Raw genomic sequence first — 15,575 nt, 5'->3', positions numbered from 1 at the left:
CATGTTTTGCTCTTTACATTCTTTATTTATCACCCTCTCCCCTGTACCCAACCTGCCGGAGCAACAATGTACACAAAAATAAAATTCTCTCACTTACAATGAAAACACAAAACCAGTGCAGAATGCCAGTGGTCACCATGAAGTCCATAACTACATTCAGAGATCTTTTCCTAAACACAAAGAAAAAGTACAGCGGGTTACAAAGTCATCGTGATATGTGATGGAGAGCATCTCTCTCCACCGTCAGTCCATCGATCCAGTTTTTCTTATTTTAAAATCAGTACAGAAACATGATAAAGTCAACACAACAGTCAGCTGTAGTGATCTGGAAGACAGGAAGTAAGACAGGAACTGGGTTTTACGCTATAAGAGTGGGATGAGTGCTACATGAAGTGGTGAGGTGCCTAGAAGCTGGTTGATAGTGTTAATAATGACACAAACTCATTTCACAGTCTTGTGATCGATATTTTCTACATGTGGGTTGTTGCAAAAAATAAAAATTAAAACCCACCTATTTAGTGCTTTGGTTGAGAGACGAGCATGAAGTCTGAATGGCGTTGTAAGAAGTTTAGTTAAACAAATATAATTAAATCTATTCAGAGTCCTGTGAGTTAGTGTTTGTAGGTATTTCGGGGTGTATGAGAAACTGAAAAGCACACGACATCACAACAGAAGGCAGCAGTAGTGGACACTGATGAGGGCCTGCCCTAAGAAAACAAAAAATCAGCCGACAGGGAGAAGAAAAATATTTACATCAACTGTATACAAGTTAATTTATAAATACATTTTTAGGTATAAATTAGAAAAATAAAACAAAAACCTACTGTAGTTCAATCAGCTACTGCTACTCTCATTTTTTTTAAATGCCAGTCTGATTATTAACCCTCTTTATATTTGGTGAAAGATTTAAAAAAAAAAAAAAAAAAAAAAAAAAAAAATCAAAAAGGCACAGCAATGAATAATTAGAGCAATTTATCCCTGCAAATTTCTATGAGTCACGACACTAAATCCCCAATTGCAACAGACATTAAAATATAAATTAAGACAATTTTTTCTTTTTAACCGATAAATGTAATTCCAACGACAAAAAATTCCCACACTCAAACAGCATCTACACTAGCGTCACCAGTTACAACTTTCTTAAATAAATTAAGGCTTTAAGGGGAGTTTGCGGTAAGTTGTCGAAGAGAGAGCACCTGATTTTATTCTGCTTTCTGTTCCTCTGGCAGCAAACATCGTATAATGTACCTTTTACATGTTGAAGGAGATATTTTGGGAAAACATGCTCATTTGCAGAGTCAGACGAGTCTATCGATACAGCTCTGGTCAATATGAAGCTGGAGCTAACGGCTAGTTAGCTTAGCTTAGCATAAACACTGGAAGCGAGGGAAAACAATTAGCCTGGCTCTGTCCAAAGGTAAAAAAATCTACCTAGCAGAACCTCCCTGCTCGCTGTAGCTTCATATTTATCGTACAAACATGGGAGTCGAATCTGTCTGAGAGTCTGTAACTCTTAGCAAGAAAATTAATATGCATGTTTCCCAAAATGCCAAACTATTCCTTTAATTTGTAGTGTGAACATATCTGGCATCAACATGCGTATTGAGTGATCTGATCAAAAGTGCTAGGATCACTGTTAAGCATGTTAGTACCAGATGTAAACAGGCTCTTAGAGTTTCGATATCAAAGTCTGTTAATGTGCTGCAGAGCATTCTGACTGCTCCTACAAACATACTTTCCTATGTTGGAGGATTTAAACGCCGTACCGTTGCGTTCCCCTTCTCACACACACACAAACAACCTCCACAAACTTGTTATGTACAAACAGCTCAGCTGGACCCAGGTGCTACACGTAGACCAGGTCTCGGCCCTGAGTCGCTGAACTACCCGCCGCCTCCTGCACCGAGCCCTCTGAGTCCGCCTCGTCCCCGTTGTAACCCTCGTACTCGATGGGTTTGGGGCAGCTGTACGGGTGGCCGTTGTCGTCGAAGAAGCGGCGGAAGGTGAACTCGTAGAAGGCATGCTCGGGGTGCTTGCCGTTGCGGAACCAGCCGTTGAGGGTGTCGTTGAGGTTGTCCTCGCCGTCACTGTCGCTGCTCCAGAGTTTATCCGGGTCCACGGGGTCGAAGTTAGAGGTGTCTGTGGAGTGAGCGATGGTGGGGACGTACGGCGCCGCCTGCTGCCGCAGGTCGCTGGAGAAGTCGATGGTCCTGAAGAAAGGATGAGCTTTGATTTCGTCTGCGCCGTTCTTGCCGAGGCGGTCCTCGGGGCTGCGGCACAATTTGACGATGAGGTCCGACGCCTCGGGGCTGAGCTTGGCTGGTGGGGGAATGTGCAGCATGCTCTTCCAGTTTATCACCTGGTGTTCGAAAGCGGGGATGACAATAAGAAACAATGTGGTCTATAGAGGCATTACGTTTCACGGCGGGTGCTTCACATACCTTCATCTGTGTCTCCAGGGGCGTGGTCGCTAGGAAGGGAGGCTGTCCGACAACCATCTCATACAAGATGACACCAACACTCCACCAATCACAGAGCTGGGTGTATCCTGGAGGAGATAAAAGACATGTTTACACTGCAACAACATCTCTTAGGAAAGTTTTAAAGCTTGAAAAATTAAAAGTCAGTTCCACAGTATATCCTCGAGCTGTGGTCCACTGTACCTGTTCGGAGCAGCACTTCTGGTGCTATATAGTTTGGCGTCCCCACCAGTGAATGTGCCAAACACCGCTGGTGTTGCCGGGCCTTTCTCCTCTCCAGAGGCTTCAGGCGGTCTGTACAGCGGCAGTTAGCCGGGTCTTCCCATTCCTTACTAAAGTCCATGCTGTCCTGCCTCACATGGTCACCTGGAGAAACACCACACAGTACATCACTCACTGATTAGCTGCCAGGTACCTGTGTCTCAGTGTGTCTGGTAAAGTGAACCAAGAATCTGGTTTTCTTAAAGGCAATAGTTGGTTTTAGGACTAAAACTGACAATAGTTAAATATCTTATAACTTTCAAGCAGAAAGTTCAGGTGCAGAGAAATTTATTCTTGGCAGGTTGGAGCTCCAAACCAATTAAACAAAGCCGTTGGTCTGCACTATTAATGTTTAGTCCATCGGTTCAATACAGGCTTTTCTATAGATCAGAACAGGAATTAATATTTTGGTTGAACTGTTAGATATTAAAAAAAGTGACACCCACCACTCTGGTAATACTTGGAGTCGTGCGTCCAGCGGAAGCCAGTGCAAAGGCCGAAGTCCGTCAGCTTTATGTGTCCGTCCCGGTCTATGAGGATGTTGTCAGGCTTGATGTCTCGGTGGATGAAGCCCATCTTGTGGACGCTCTCCACAGCGCAGGTGAGCTCTGCGATATAGAACTGGGCCAGCTCTTCTCTGAAGATGCCGAGCCGGATGAGAAGGCTCATCATGTCTCCTCCGGGGATGTACTCCATGACGAAGTATAGGTTGTCCCTGTCTTGGAAAGAGTAGTAGAGACGCACGACCCACTCATTGTCGGCCTCGGCCAGGATGTCTCTCTCGGCCTTGACGTGGGCCACCTGGTTCCTCAGCAGCACGTCCTTCTTGCGGAGCGTCTTCATGGCGTACAGCGCTCCGGTGTCCTCTTTCCTGGCCAAGCACACCTCGCCGAAGGCTCCGATTCCGAGGGTCTTGATTCGTTTGAACATGGATTTGTCCATCTTGGCTCGCTTTAGCCGGATGTAGTTGGACTCCTTCTGGCAGAGCATCATGCGCATCTGCTCCTGAGCTTCTGAAGACAAACCCACCTGAGCACAGGACAGATTCAAAGTGACTTCATGGCCCACATGATCTCAAAATGGCTCACTAACGTCACATAAAAACACACATGTAGTCCTGGTTAGTTTAAACTGGCATCAAGGGAATCAACTTAAGAAAACCAGTGCAAAATGCATTTAAATAAGTGCAAGGGTTGGGCGATATGACGTATACACCATGCTTCATAGAAATGTGTCCACTTGTATATATTTGGCAATACCATTTCTACCACAGGAGCTATTGAGGGCAGGCTAAGTGGCAAATCAGGGCTGGATTCTCACGTGATCTTGTGATTAACGCATGATCTCGTGAATCCAGCTGCCACATGATAACCCGGTTTGGACAGACACAGAGGAGTGTGTGATGTTGATGATGATGATGGGAATACAGAAACTCGAACTCAAATAATTGCTCCGAGGAAACTTGTAGTCTTACTGTTTTGCGTCAATCGCCCACCCTAAGTGCAAACATACTGTGTTAATCATGACTTTAATCCAAAACAAAGATGCACGAGCTGTGACATGAGCGCGATGGAGTGGCATGCATTTCCTTCAGCCACTGGGGCCGACATGCTGCATGTAAGACATTCAAAATACAACTCTCAACAACAGCTTACTTGTATAACTGACGTGAGTGGACTATTCTGTGTCACAGGACAGCAGAGATACCTTTACCTTTTTACATCAGCTGTTAGTGACAGCAAGGAGAGAAAAGAAGAGAAAGAACAGCTAAGAAAAACAGAACGGCATGAAAAAGACATACATAATACTGTGATGACAAGATAGCAGGGAAGGAAGTTCGGAAAGTGAGAAAGGTATTCCCAAATAGCAGAAAGTGAAATTGATTCATTTATAACTACAATGAATTCATTAAGAAAATTATGTAACTACGCTTGTTGATGTTCTCACCCTTTGCATCTCACTTTCCAGCTGTTTTCTTCTCCTAATCCTCTGCTGATGGTTCTTTAGGATGTTCTCCACATGCTGCTCCATGAAGAACTTAAAGGCCTGGGGAGAGTACAGTGCGATTCTTCCAGACTCCCCTCTCCGCTCTTCGTCTTTCTTGTTGCGGCGGACAGGAACAGGCGATGTCGTGATTTGCTTCTTCTCCTTCTCCATCGCTGCCGTGCTTTCAGGGCTTTCCGTCGTCTTGTCTCGGGAGCTGTCACCGCCGCCGCTCTCCTCCTCGGCGGGCTCCTCTCTGCCTGTGCCAAGCTTATTGGCCCCTGGATCGTAGGCAGGGGGGCAGGGTGCAGCCTGCTGCTGAAGGAGATGCTTAGGATAGGGTGGAGGGGGGCCCTGGTAGCTGGGGACTTCTGCTACAATGGGAATCTGAGGCACAGGGGCTGGGGGTTCTGGGTAAGCAGGTGCAGCTGGAGGCGGTGGAGGCTGCTGCATCCACGGAGGGTGTGTGGGAGCAACAGCAGTGTGTAACTCGGGCTTCTGGACACGCATGCTTTTGACTGGCTGCAGGATGGGAGCCTGGGTGATGGCGGTGACCGTGGTGGCAGAGGGCTGGGAACTGGATTGGTGGGCCTGTCTGCTGTTTAGCTGGTGGTTGTTGAAGGAATTAGAGCGCACCGGCACGTTGTGCTGCCAAGATGGGGACAGATCCTGGTTGCTGCTGTTGCCAGAGGAAGATTGGGACTGGTTGGGGTTCAGAGGAGCCTGGGACCAGGACTGAGGAGGACCTAGGTTGTACATGTCAAGGTTGTGACTGTTCCGGTTGGGAACCATCATGGACTGAGGGATGTTTCCACCATTGACATAAGAGGGAGAGGATGCAGGTCCTCCTGACTGCATCTGCTGGTCAGTGGGACTGTGCCGGCTGCTCTGGTTAACCGGGTACGGAGGAGGAGGCTGTCTGCTGCTCCCCGTCATGTAGTCAGACTGAGGGGAGCCATTCTGAGACCAGCTGGGGGGAAAGGTGAACTTATTCCCCCCAGAGCTCTGCATTATGATGGGCTGGTGGCCAACAGGCACTGGGCTGATCCCACGCTGATTCTGAGGCGCTGACGACTGGTACCCATCAGGCCAGTTCCCCTGGGGTACTGGAGAGATACGAGGCACAAGGTAGTCCATGTTGCCGGAGTAGCGCTTGGTTGATGGGTTGCTGTCCCAGGACGATGTGGGAGGCATGGCACCGCGGTTTGGTGGAGGTGTAACACTGCGCACCTGAGGCGGCAGTGGAGGATTGACTCTCTGGCTGTTAGCGGGGTGACCCTGTGGGAAGGCCGGAGGTGGTCCGGGGCTGTCTGAGCGGTACATCATTCCATCCACCATGAGAGGAACATGTCGAGGAGCCAAAGACTCCTTAGAGCCTTTCCAGCTCGGCCGCCTTAGCACAGCCTGCTGGATATGAGAAGGTCCTATCGACACACACACACACACAAAAAAATACAATCAAGTACTTGTAGCACTTGTGGCACTACATCCTTGTAGCTGAAATAATTAAAAATATCTGTCTGAAACTGGGACTAAAAGAAATAGATCTAAATAATTGTCACAGCTGAACAGTTACACTGTGTGACATATGTACATTTGCATTCACACATAGCAACAGTGTGCTCTCTTGCCCCACAAGCCTCTAAGATGCTAATTAACTTGGTACATACAATGTTATTAAATCCAATATGAATGATAGCTAAAACTACGAGGCCCAAGGCTGTATAACATGGCTTGTCTTCACATACACTCAACATGAATATTTCTTTACATCCAGTTTTGTTTTTGTACACCTTAATAAAGATGTATAACTCCAAAAAATACTTGTTTATACCATACTAACATATCACATTACATGTCTTTCCTTGAATGCACTACTACTACCGTCATTATGTATGATAACAAAAACCTAACTTCCAGTCAACCTCTTCCATTATGTGATGCAGTAACTCATTCTCTTTATATCATCATGCATTGTCTTTTTTTTCCAAGCCAATGTCCCAAATCCTGCGAACAATATCAAGGCTGAATGAGCATGCCTGGCTGGAAAATAAAAGATGAAACCTGGTGTTTAGTCCCAGCAGACAGTTACGTACCTGGGGCTTTTAAGCCTGTAGTGTTAGGGTTGGCAACAGCCATCTGTTCTCTCATGGGGTCCTGGTAGCTCACCTTACCCGTGTAGTCTATAACTGCCCCCATACTGCGACTGTTGCTCTGTTTACAAGGAAAAAAAATATATATATAATTTAGCAGTTTGTGTGACAAGATGCAGATGAACTGATTACTTTGCTTAACAGTTCATACATAATTACACTCTTCAAAAGCCATATATGTGAACTAAAGGTGCAAACAATTAGTCATTACTGATTAATCTGCACATTATTTCTTGATTAGTTAATTAATCATGCAGTCTATAATGTCAGAAAGCTCGGAAAAATGTTCATGGCAATTTCCAAGGCCCTATTTTATCCATCCAACGGTCCAAAGGAATTAAGTTTAGAATAATATAAAACAGAAAAAAGCAGCAAATCCTTACATTGTAGAAGCTGTAATTGGATAATGTTTGAAGGTTTTGCTTATTAAAAAAACCTCATCAATCACCAAAACAGTTGCAGAACAGTATTGTCATGATGCTTTAATTCCAACTTTAATACAATATCTTGAAAAATATCAATATTAGATTATATTTTCTTTAAAATCTAATTTTTTTTTTTAAATCAAAACATAAAAATAACAAGACTATAACATAAGAAAGACAACTTTTCTTTTTGGTTGGTGGCACAGATCAACAGATTGATTTTAGTAAACATTAACAACATGAGAAAGTGAGAAAACACAGCAGGTACGGGAGTATCTGTACTATGGAAAATGAGTATTGAAACTGTTTCAAATATTCAGATTTGATATGCATCAATCAATTAATAACTCTGACAACACTACTGCAGAATAACTAAACTAATTAAATAAATGATTAATTGTTGCAACTCTGAAAAAGGACTGTTTCTTTCCCAAACAGTTTAATTCTTACACTAACTTACAACTACATACTGCACTGCACTGCATTCTGCACCTCTTCATACCTGGACTGCACACACTGTCTCAAAACAAGTGGCAACTGCCAACTGAAAAACTACCTTCGCATTGTCACCCACACAGGCTCGTCATTCCACTTTGCATACTTTTCATTTTTCAAATAATTCTCCGGTAAACTAAGTGCACCGAGTGATTATTCTCTATTACAGAGTTATGTTCAGAATGAAATTCCTGCACAGTCTTTCACAACAACCTGTTTCTGTGACAAATAAAACACGGAAACATCTCACCTCGTCAAAGCCAGCGCAGGGGGGTTCCAGCAACATGTGTTTGTTCACCTCAGGGCCTGAAGTGCTGGGCTCGTTGGCAAAAGGCAACAAGGATTTGCGGATCTCCTGTAAGGCCTTGTGATAGGGGTGTTTGGGGTTGCTGCTGCGCCCCTGTTGCCTCGGGTCCTCCGGAGGCATTTTTCCAGCTCCTCCGATGTCCACTTTAGGTGGGTCCGAGGGTTTGGACAAGTTGCGCAGGCTGTTCCGTATTTCCTGCAGCATCTGTTGGCTGTTGCCACTGTAGTTGCTGGTGGGGAAAGTTTTGGGTCTCATCTGTCTGTATCCTTCGGGTTTCTCCCCTCTCTTCATGTAAGAGCATGTATGATGACGATGAAGGGGATGAAGAGGATGTCACTCAGTCCAGGGTTGCAGCACAGGGTAGCAGGTGTCTCTGATGTCTGCTTTCACATTTGCATGCTGCTGAAAGAAATGTGTTGTGAGAAAGCATCCAGGACACATGCCATGTTACCAAACAGGTTGGGCAAAACGGATTTAGAAAGTACTAATTACCTGATGCTGTCAGATAAACATTAGCTATGTGAAGATTACTTCAGATTACTATTATTATTAGACTCTATTATTAGATCACTATCACTTTATATTTATGTACACTACCTGTATTTAATTTTACACTACTTACATTTATATTTTTTCTGTTATTGCACTCAAGGTTTGTTATTATACTTTATGTTTGTACCTTGTCTTGTCGTTAATGGTTTGTGTCCTCCTCTATGTACCACACTGCACTGTAGAGATGGATGACAACAAAGTATGTCTTATTATTATGAAGCAGACTGTCAGATTTAGGGGTTAATATGAACCCATAGCTGAAAAAGATTTGACGACCATTTAACTTTAAGCCAAACTCGTCGTTCAAAGTCTGGAGGTATTGAAACGTGCCTCACAAGAAAAATTATTCCTTCACAAAACAAGAGCCCGTCCACTTGCTAGCGTCGTTAGCAGCTCAGGCTAACAGAGCGCTACGTGAACACTAATTAAGTCTTGTAAAATTAACCGATGAAGTTATTTGTCACTTTCGCCTGAATATCTCCAACACATAGCGACAAATGAGCTGCAACTGGGGTTATCACATTTGCACTTTGCATAAAACCAAACGGCGCAGCAGTTCCTCCGCGGCCTGTGTGTTAAAGGCATCCATTTGCTGCTAGGCTAATAGCTGCTAGCTCGGAACACAACTGGCAACAGTTAGTTAGCAGTTAGCCGCGGATAACAACTTACCAGTGACAGTAGCCGCCGCTTTCCTCGATACTTGTCCTATTTTGACAACGAACGATATTTCCTTGACCCTTTTTCGGCGACAAGGACGCGATTTTAACTTAAAATGTCCTTGTTGTGACAAGCTGGCTTGTTCCTAGTCGCGTTGAATTCCTGGGATGTCTGAATGACAAGTACAACAGCAACAAGACACGAAGAAGAAACGTAACGCACTTCCGGTGAGTGAAGATTTCACAATAAAAGTCTTTTAGTTTAAGGACCTATTTAAATCCTGCAAACAAAAACACAACTATCTTTAAGATACGCTAATTTTTAAACCAGTCTTATAAATTTAAACGACTAACACTCGTGCTGTGGCTGCATGCTTACTATTTTAAGAAGGCTAATTATTTGTAGAAGGCTCATATTCATCTGTTCAAGTTCATTCTACATATAGAAACGACATATCCTGTTCAAATCACATTAAAAAAAATCATACATAAAACAGCTGTGCACAATCATAGACATCCATAAATAATGTCACTCTGTAACACGTAATTATTAGTTGCAATCCACACAAATAAAAAAAACAACAAAAGTGCAAAAAATGGTTTTAAAAAAGCATTAATTGATTTTTATTTTGAACAGGATCATCTCAGTCACAATCAGCGCCATTTAACCGAGATTGCATGTCAAATTTGTTTTTCACATCATGTCAGATCTTTATTTTCAATGACACACCGGAAGCACAATTAGAGAGCTGTTAGGTGAAGATTGGGAGACTTTACCTAAATTTCCCGGATGAAGCTTGATTTTTTTTTTTGTTTGTTTGTTTGTTTGTACCTTTTCCCATCATCCTTCACTTCACCTTTGGACCACCTGTAGCTCCTGGACATCACCAGTAAAGATTTAATGTTTTAATTTGGGCAATGGAAACAACAACAACTACAAAGCCCTGAGCCCTACCTTGAATATTTCCTTGAACAAAAACGTAAATGGACTCATGACACATTTGTGTAAAGGTTTATTTAATTATTCATTTGTTTCAAAACATACACTGAAGAGCTGAAATACTCTGCTTGGAATGATACATAAACCTTGCTCACCTGATGACTCCATCCAGAAATGCACAAATATAATGTGTATGCAACATTATTTAACAGACAAACACACAAGTAAAGCCAAAATGTCAAAGTGCACTTGTGAGCACAGTATTTTGGGCACCTTGTGCGATCAAATGATACAATAAAACCTCTGTTGTGACTGAAACTAACACAAAATAAACAGATCTTCATCCACGTCTTGTCCGTGTACTAACAGCTCTTTTAAACAGGGACCTGTCTGTTGACAAAAATGGCCTCTCCATCAGTCCCACACACGAGACATTGTCCAAGTACATCCAAACTGTTGACAGACAGCGTCTGGCTGGGGAGCATGTGAGTCGTCTCCAGACGGCCTTTACTGGAGTCTCCGCTGAGCCAGGCGCTGATGAGGGACTGGTTCCCTCCGGCCGGGGCCATGGCACTGCGAGATATCATGCTGTTGTTCCTGCCACCTGGAAAATAATTGTAAAACCATTATGATAACTGTATTATACATTATGTTGGTGTATAGTTTCATTAGTGTGGTGACATTTTAGCTCTTAGTAATCTGTGTCACACTGGCTGACTTAATCTTTTTGTGGTCGCTATGACAAACCCAAAGATAAAAGCCAGGTTTGTATGACTGACATATTACATACATACATACCCTATAATTAAGATTACAGTTTCTATCATATGACTGTGCTGTCATGTACAATTTTCAACTCTTGATGCAGCTTTTTGCAGATAAAATCTGATAACTGCGTCAGGGTTTTAGGAGGCCAGAGGTCACTCCTGACAGCCTGAACTGGAAATACTAACATATTAACATCTTACAATTGTACTTAAAGCTCCAGTGTGTAGGATTTAGAGGCATTTAGTGGTGAGGTTGCAGAACTGAAACTTCTCCTGTGTGTCAAGCGTGTAGGAGAACTATAGTGGCCAACGAAAAAACGTGAGTGGCCCTACTTAGAGCCAGTGTTTGGTTTGTCCGTTCTGAGCTACTGTAGAAACACTGCGGACTCTGTGGAAGAGGACCTGCACTGTATGTATTTATAAATGGCTCATTCTAAGGTAACAAAAACCCCAATTTGAAAAAGAATGAGACATATCTCAGGAAGACTGGCGTTCACTGTGGAAAACACAACACTCATCTACAAGCTCCAAGAAATGGAGAGAATTTGCCTGGAAGAACTTGATCAGCTTCTTTGTCAATCCTCACATTAAAAGGAAAACTATTCCAGTCACAACAGCAGTGCTGGAGAACGTGCAGACACATGAATGCCAATCACTCCCACATTTTTTGGACGTGTCCAAAATCAAATATTTGGAGAAATATATGTTCAATTATAAAAAAGGAAATACCTATTTATGTCAAGGCCCTGAGCCTCCAAGCTTTAAACAATGGATGGACATAATCAAGGAGATCTTTATAATGGAAAAAATTACTTTTTCTCTGAAGGAGCAATATTCCTCAGAAAATGGGAGAATTGGACTGTCTTTATTTGAGAAATGTGTTTTGGCTAAACATCTAAAAACATTTTCAATTCTTTTCAGGTGATAATGAACTAATAAAAATGTAGTTGTAAATAATATATACCATTTCTACCAAGCGATGCCCCTAAATCCTACACACTGGACCTCTGAGTACAGTACTTCAGTAAATGTACCTAATTAAATTCCACCACTGAATTTCTAAAATTATGTCAATATTTTAAACATTATCGCTTTAACAGATATAACCATCCAAATATGTTCATTGTATTTAATCTATTTCAAATGGGATGCTGTAGGAATTATTTCTAAAACCACCGAATGAGTTAGCATTTTTTGCACCTCTGGATACCATGTCTCATTGTCAATAGGTTTTTTAATGGGTTTTGTTTGTGATCAACACATAAAATACATCAGTAAATACCTCACTTGTGAACTTTGAAGCTTTAATGGACCTTAAAAAGATGACTGCCAACAAGTGGCTAAATGCGCCTACAGACCATCATCATGCTGAACATGGCTTTCCAGCCTCGCTGTAGTGGCGACATTGAAGACAGCAACTGTTGTGTAATTTGTTGATAGCCTAACCTTAGCATTTTACTTCTGGTGATTGCATTTAGGCTTCAAACATCATAAAACTGGTGTTCTTATTTTCTGCAGGCTTTTGTCAAGGGAACCAGGGTGACATTAACTACCAGGCTGGCCTACAAAAAAACATCATCACTGCAGCACTCTATTAGAAACAGAATAATTTCAGACACACTTTAGCGCAGTCTAACAACACTGCATGCAAGCATCATGTCAGAACCTTGAAAGAAAGACCAGGAATGATTCTAGAGGGGCTCTAGGTGACCAGATGCATCATATTTCCCATCAGCCTGCATTTCATTATACAACTGGTGAACAATGTCAGTGTATGATGGTAAAAATTTGCTTTTATACTATGTCTCTTTTTCCAGTAAAATGCTGTTTATTGGCTGCATCTAGCATTTTTTTTAAAACAGTGTTTGTCATTTTCCTGCTGACTAAACTGAATAACAGACAGAGTCATCTCACTTGCCTTGTAAGAAGGAGGGCATGTCTGAATGTCTCAAGGTCTCCCAGTGCAGCAGTGAACCGTCCTCTGAGCATGTGAACAGATGATCTGGGTTGGTTGGGTGAAAGTGGACTTCCCACACTGTACAGAAAGACAAAGAAAGACATTTAGAAAACCAAGCATTGCTAAAGAGAAATATAAATCTTCCTTTAAATGACCACGTCAGGATTAATTGGTAAAGTGATTCATCTGCCCACAATAACATCTTACTTTCAGCAGAGTGTGCCTCCATCATTGAGAAGGGTGTGTTGCCTTGTCTCACATCCCAGACACAGAGCATGCCGTCCTGGCTTCCTGTGGCCACAATGTGTTGTTGGTTGGGATGTCTGTCCACACAGTGCAGAGGGACTCTATCGCCTGACCTGAGAATAAAACAATTTTAAGATATAAAATGCACCAAGCAAAGAGCAGAATAGAAAAATAAACACTGTTTCGAAACGTTAATGTTAGGAGAACTTACAGGGAGAGAATCTGGGACGGTGAGTTGCTCTGTTGTCTGAGGTCCCACAGCTTGAGCTGGCCGATAGAGTTCACTGTCAAGATCTCTGTTGTCCTCAGGTAAGTCACAGCATGAATTGTACTGCTGTCTGCATTCTCTAGCAATGGTTAAACAAACAAACAAATAAACACGTTAGTCACATTATACTTTTCAACTCACTTGACCTGGAGATGCTATTATATACCAAGAACTGTACTTTTATGCGTGTGTTAATGCGACATGATAGCTAAATTTTAAGCTCACCTATGACTCGAATCACTCCCTCCTGGTCGGCTCTAAAGACGATGATCTTGCCATCTTCACCCACTGTAACGATCTCAGGACTGCTGCACACAACACCGGTGCAGGGAGCATTGTCACAAGGGTAACGATGCGCTCTCGGCCAGCGCTGAGAAACTGATATTGTCTGCAGTCAAGGCAGAAGACAATTAAGAATTAGAATATTTACCAAACCACAAGTATGTTATATATCCAGTTGAGCCATTTGTCCAACATTCACTTCCTTGAACTGCAACATATTTGTGCAGCTACTCTCTAGTTTGTTGTTGTGACTTTAGTCATGTTATATAAGGCTTATAAAGTAATAAATAACTTAACTGAGGACATAATGATCTGTAACTCTTATAAGCTTTTCACAAAAGGCAGATGGCCACAGAAATACAAGGCAATAGTTAAGCTAAGCAAGTCTACCTCCCAGTTATTTCTAGACAAGAGACAGTCAAAAGTCTTTCTAGTCAGAATTAAAGGTATAGTATGCAGAGTGTTTGTGAACATGCTTGCCAGCCAAAGTGAAAGTAATAGCTGTATTTGCTGTATTTGTATCTGGACTGGTTTAGCTTACTGTATGTGAAATGTGTGGATCTGAAAGACATAACTCGGCCAGTGTGTACCTGATTGTTTTGATGGTGGCGGAAGATGGTGACTGCTCCAGTTGATGATGTTGTGACAATTCTGTCTTGGTCCAAAAACTGTAAAAACAAAATGAGGTGAAATCAGCCCTGATGTTATACAGGAAGTATATTTATCTGATATTTATAACTCTTAATATAAGATCATGTTGTTCTGGCACACAAATGTAAGTACTATGCATTCAATTTGTTCTGTGCAACAAATACAATCAAAGTGAACAATTCATTTGATCATTTTGTACTATTATAAAAACAAGGCACCAAATTTAGTATGATTTTGTTCAGTGTAATCCTAAATTACAAGTGCCCATTTTAAATCACAGGCACAGCTGAAGAAACTTTAATATGCTTTACTTCAGTAGCACATATATGCTGGGAGATTGGTTTGGATTCCCATTGAGTGTCTTACTTGTAGGTCCAGAACATCTCCATCATGCTTGTGTTCACATAAAAGCTGTGGGTCTCCTTCAAATCCATCATCCATACCAGAACTTCCATGATTCCCAATGGACCAAAAGGAAATCTTGTTGTCCTGTAAGAGACACACCAAGGGTGAAGTAGGCCCAATCTGAACTCGTTTTAATCAGAACAATGTGAATCAAAGAAGACATAAGCAGAATACGATCGAACTAACAGTTAGTTCTATAACCACACATCTTTAATCAAATATTAGTCTCTCGATCTGGTGGGAATCAGCAGACATGTAGCTCAGGCTTTATGCTTTATTAATAAATATATTACTTTAACATGACATCCCTACAGCAAATATCTAATTTGTTCATGCACTGGCTGCATGCCGAAATGACACCTTACTATTAATAACACTTGTCAAGTCGTGTACTGAAAGTTACAATACGTGTAAGCCCGCCGATAAGCAAAACTACAAACAATTCATACTTTTTTCGATGAGGTTTGGTTCGTATTAGTGTAACGTTTATGACATTAACTGACAACTTGCCCACCTCGTTATCCCACGAGCCAGTCGCAAAGATATCTGGTTGCTGCAGAGACGAGTGTGATACTGGTCTCCATCTGGTCTTACTGATTTTCTGGGACACGTACTTAGCGTTTATACTCTCCATTGAAACAGAGACAGTCTCACACGCTTTAAATTAAAATAACTACTGCCGGTGTTAGCTTAGCATTCATAGGGAAAGCAGGAGCTTACGCGCCTGCTACTTTGTACGTAACTACG

The 15,575-nt window shown here is 42.3% G+C and overlaps 2 protein-coding genes across 6 annotated transcripts; both read right to left on the bottom strand.

Moving 5' to 3' along the window:
* Positions 1 to 1,167: 1,167 nt before the first annotated feature.
* lats1 (large tumor suppressor kinase 1) lies at positions 1,168 to 9,486 on the bottom strand. 5 transcript variants are annotated; one of them, XM_033648910.2, is made up of 9 exons: positions 9,326 to 9,486; positions 8,784 to 8,832; positions 8,048 to 8,503; positions 6,821 to 6,938; positions 4,689 to 6,148; positions 3,188 to 3,770; positions 2,664 to 2,846; positions 2,442 to 2,548; positions 1,168 to 2,359 (listed from the first exon to the last, which is right to left on the bottom strand). In XM_033648910.2, the coding sequence occupies exons 3-9, from the start codon at positions 8,393 to 8,395 to the stop codon at positions 1,847 to 1,849; spliced, it is 3,312 nt and encodes a 1,103-aa protein (XP_033504801.2). In that variant the 5' UTR covers positions 8,396 to 8,503; positions 8,784 to 8,832; positions 9,326 to 9,486; the 3' UTR covers positions 1,168 to 1,846. The 5 variants fall into 5 exon arrangements, 4 of the variants coding, with proteins under 4 accessions (XP_033504801.2, XP_033504802.2, XP_033504803.2 ...); XM_033648911.2 differs by having other exon boundaries at positions 8,048 to 8,506; positions 9,326 to 9,465; XM_033648912.2 differs by lacking the exon at positions 8,784 to 8,832 and having other exon boundaries at positions 9,326 to 9,458.
* An 826-nt stretch (positions 9,487 to 10,312) lies between these two features.
* On the bottom strand, positions 10,313 to 15,575 carry nup43 (nucleoporin 43). Its single transcript, XM_033648228.2, has 8 exons — positions 15,343 to 15,575; positions 14,790 to 14,912; positions 14,363 to 14,440; positions 13,716 to 13,878; positions 13,434 to 13,569; positions 13,184 to 13,335; positions 12,938 to 13,054; positions 10,313 to 10,856 (listed from the first exon to the last, which is right to left on the bottom strand). Exons 1-8 carry the CDS (start codon positions 15,460 to 15,462, stop codon positions 10,627 to 10,629), a joined length of 1,119 nt encoding a protein of 372 aa, XP_033504119.2. The 5' UTR covers positions 15,463 to 15,575; the 3' UTR covers positions 10,313 to 10,626.

The sequence above is a fragment of the Epinephelus lanceolatus genome, chromosome 13 (genome assembly GCF_041903045.1).
Source record: "Epinephelus lanceolatus isolate andai-2023 chromosome 13, ASM4190304v1, whole genome shotgun sequence".
In the NCBI taxonomy this organism is placed as follows: domain Eukaryota; kingdom Metazoa; phylum Chordata; class Actinopteri; order Perciformes; family Serranidae; genus Epinephelus; species Epinephelus lanceolatus.
Note: the sequence above shows the minus strand (reverse complement) of the source record. Positions and strands in the feature narration are given on the sequence as shown.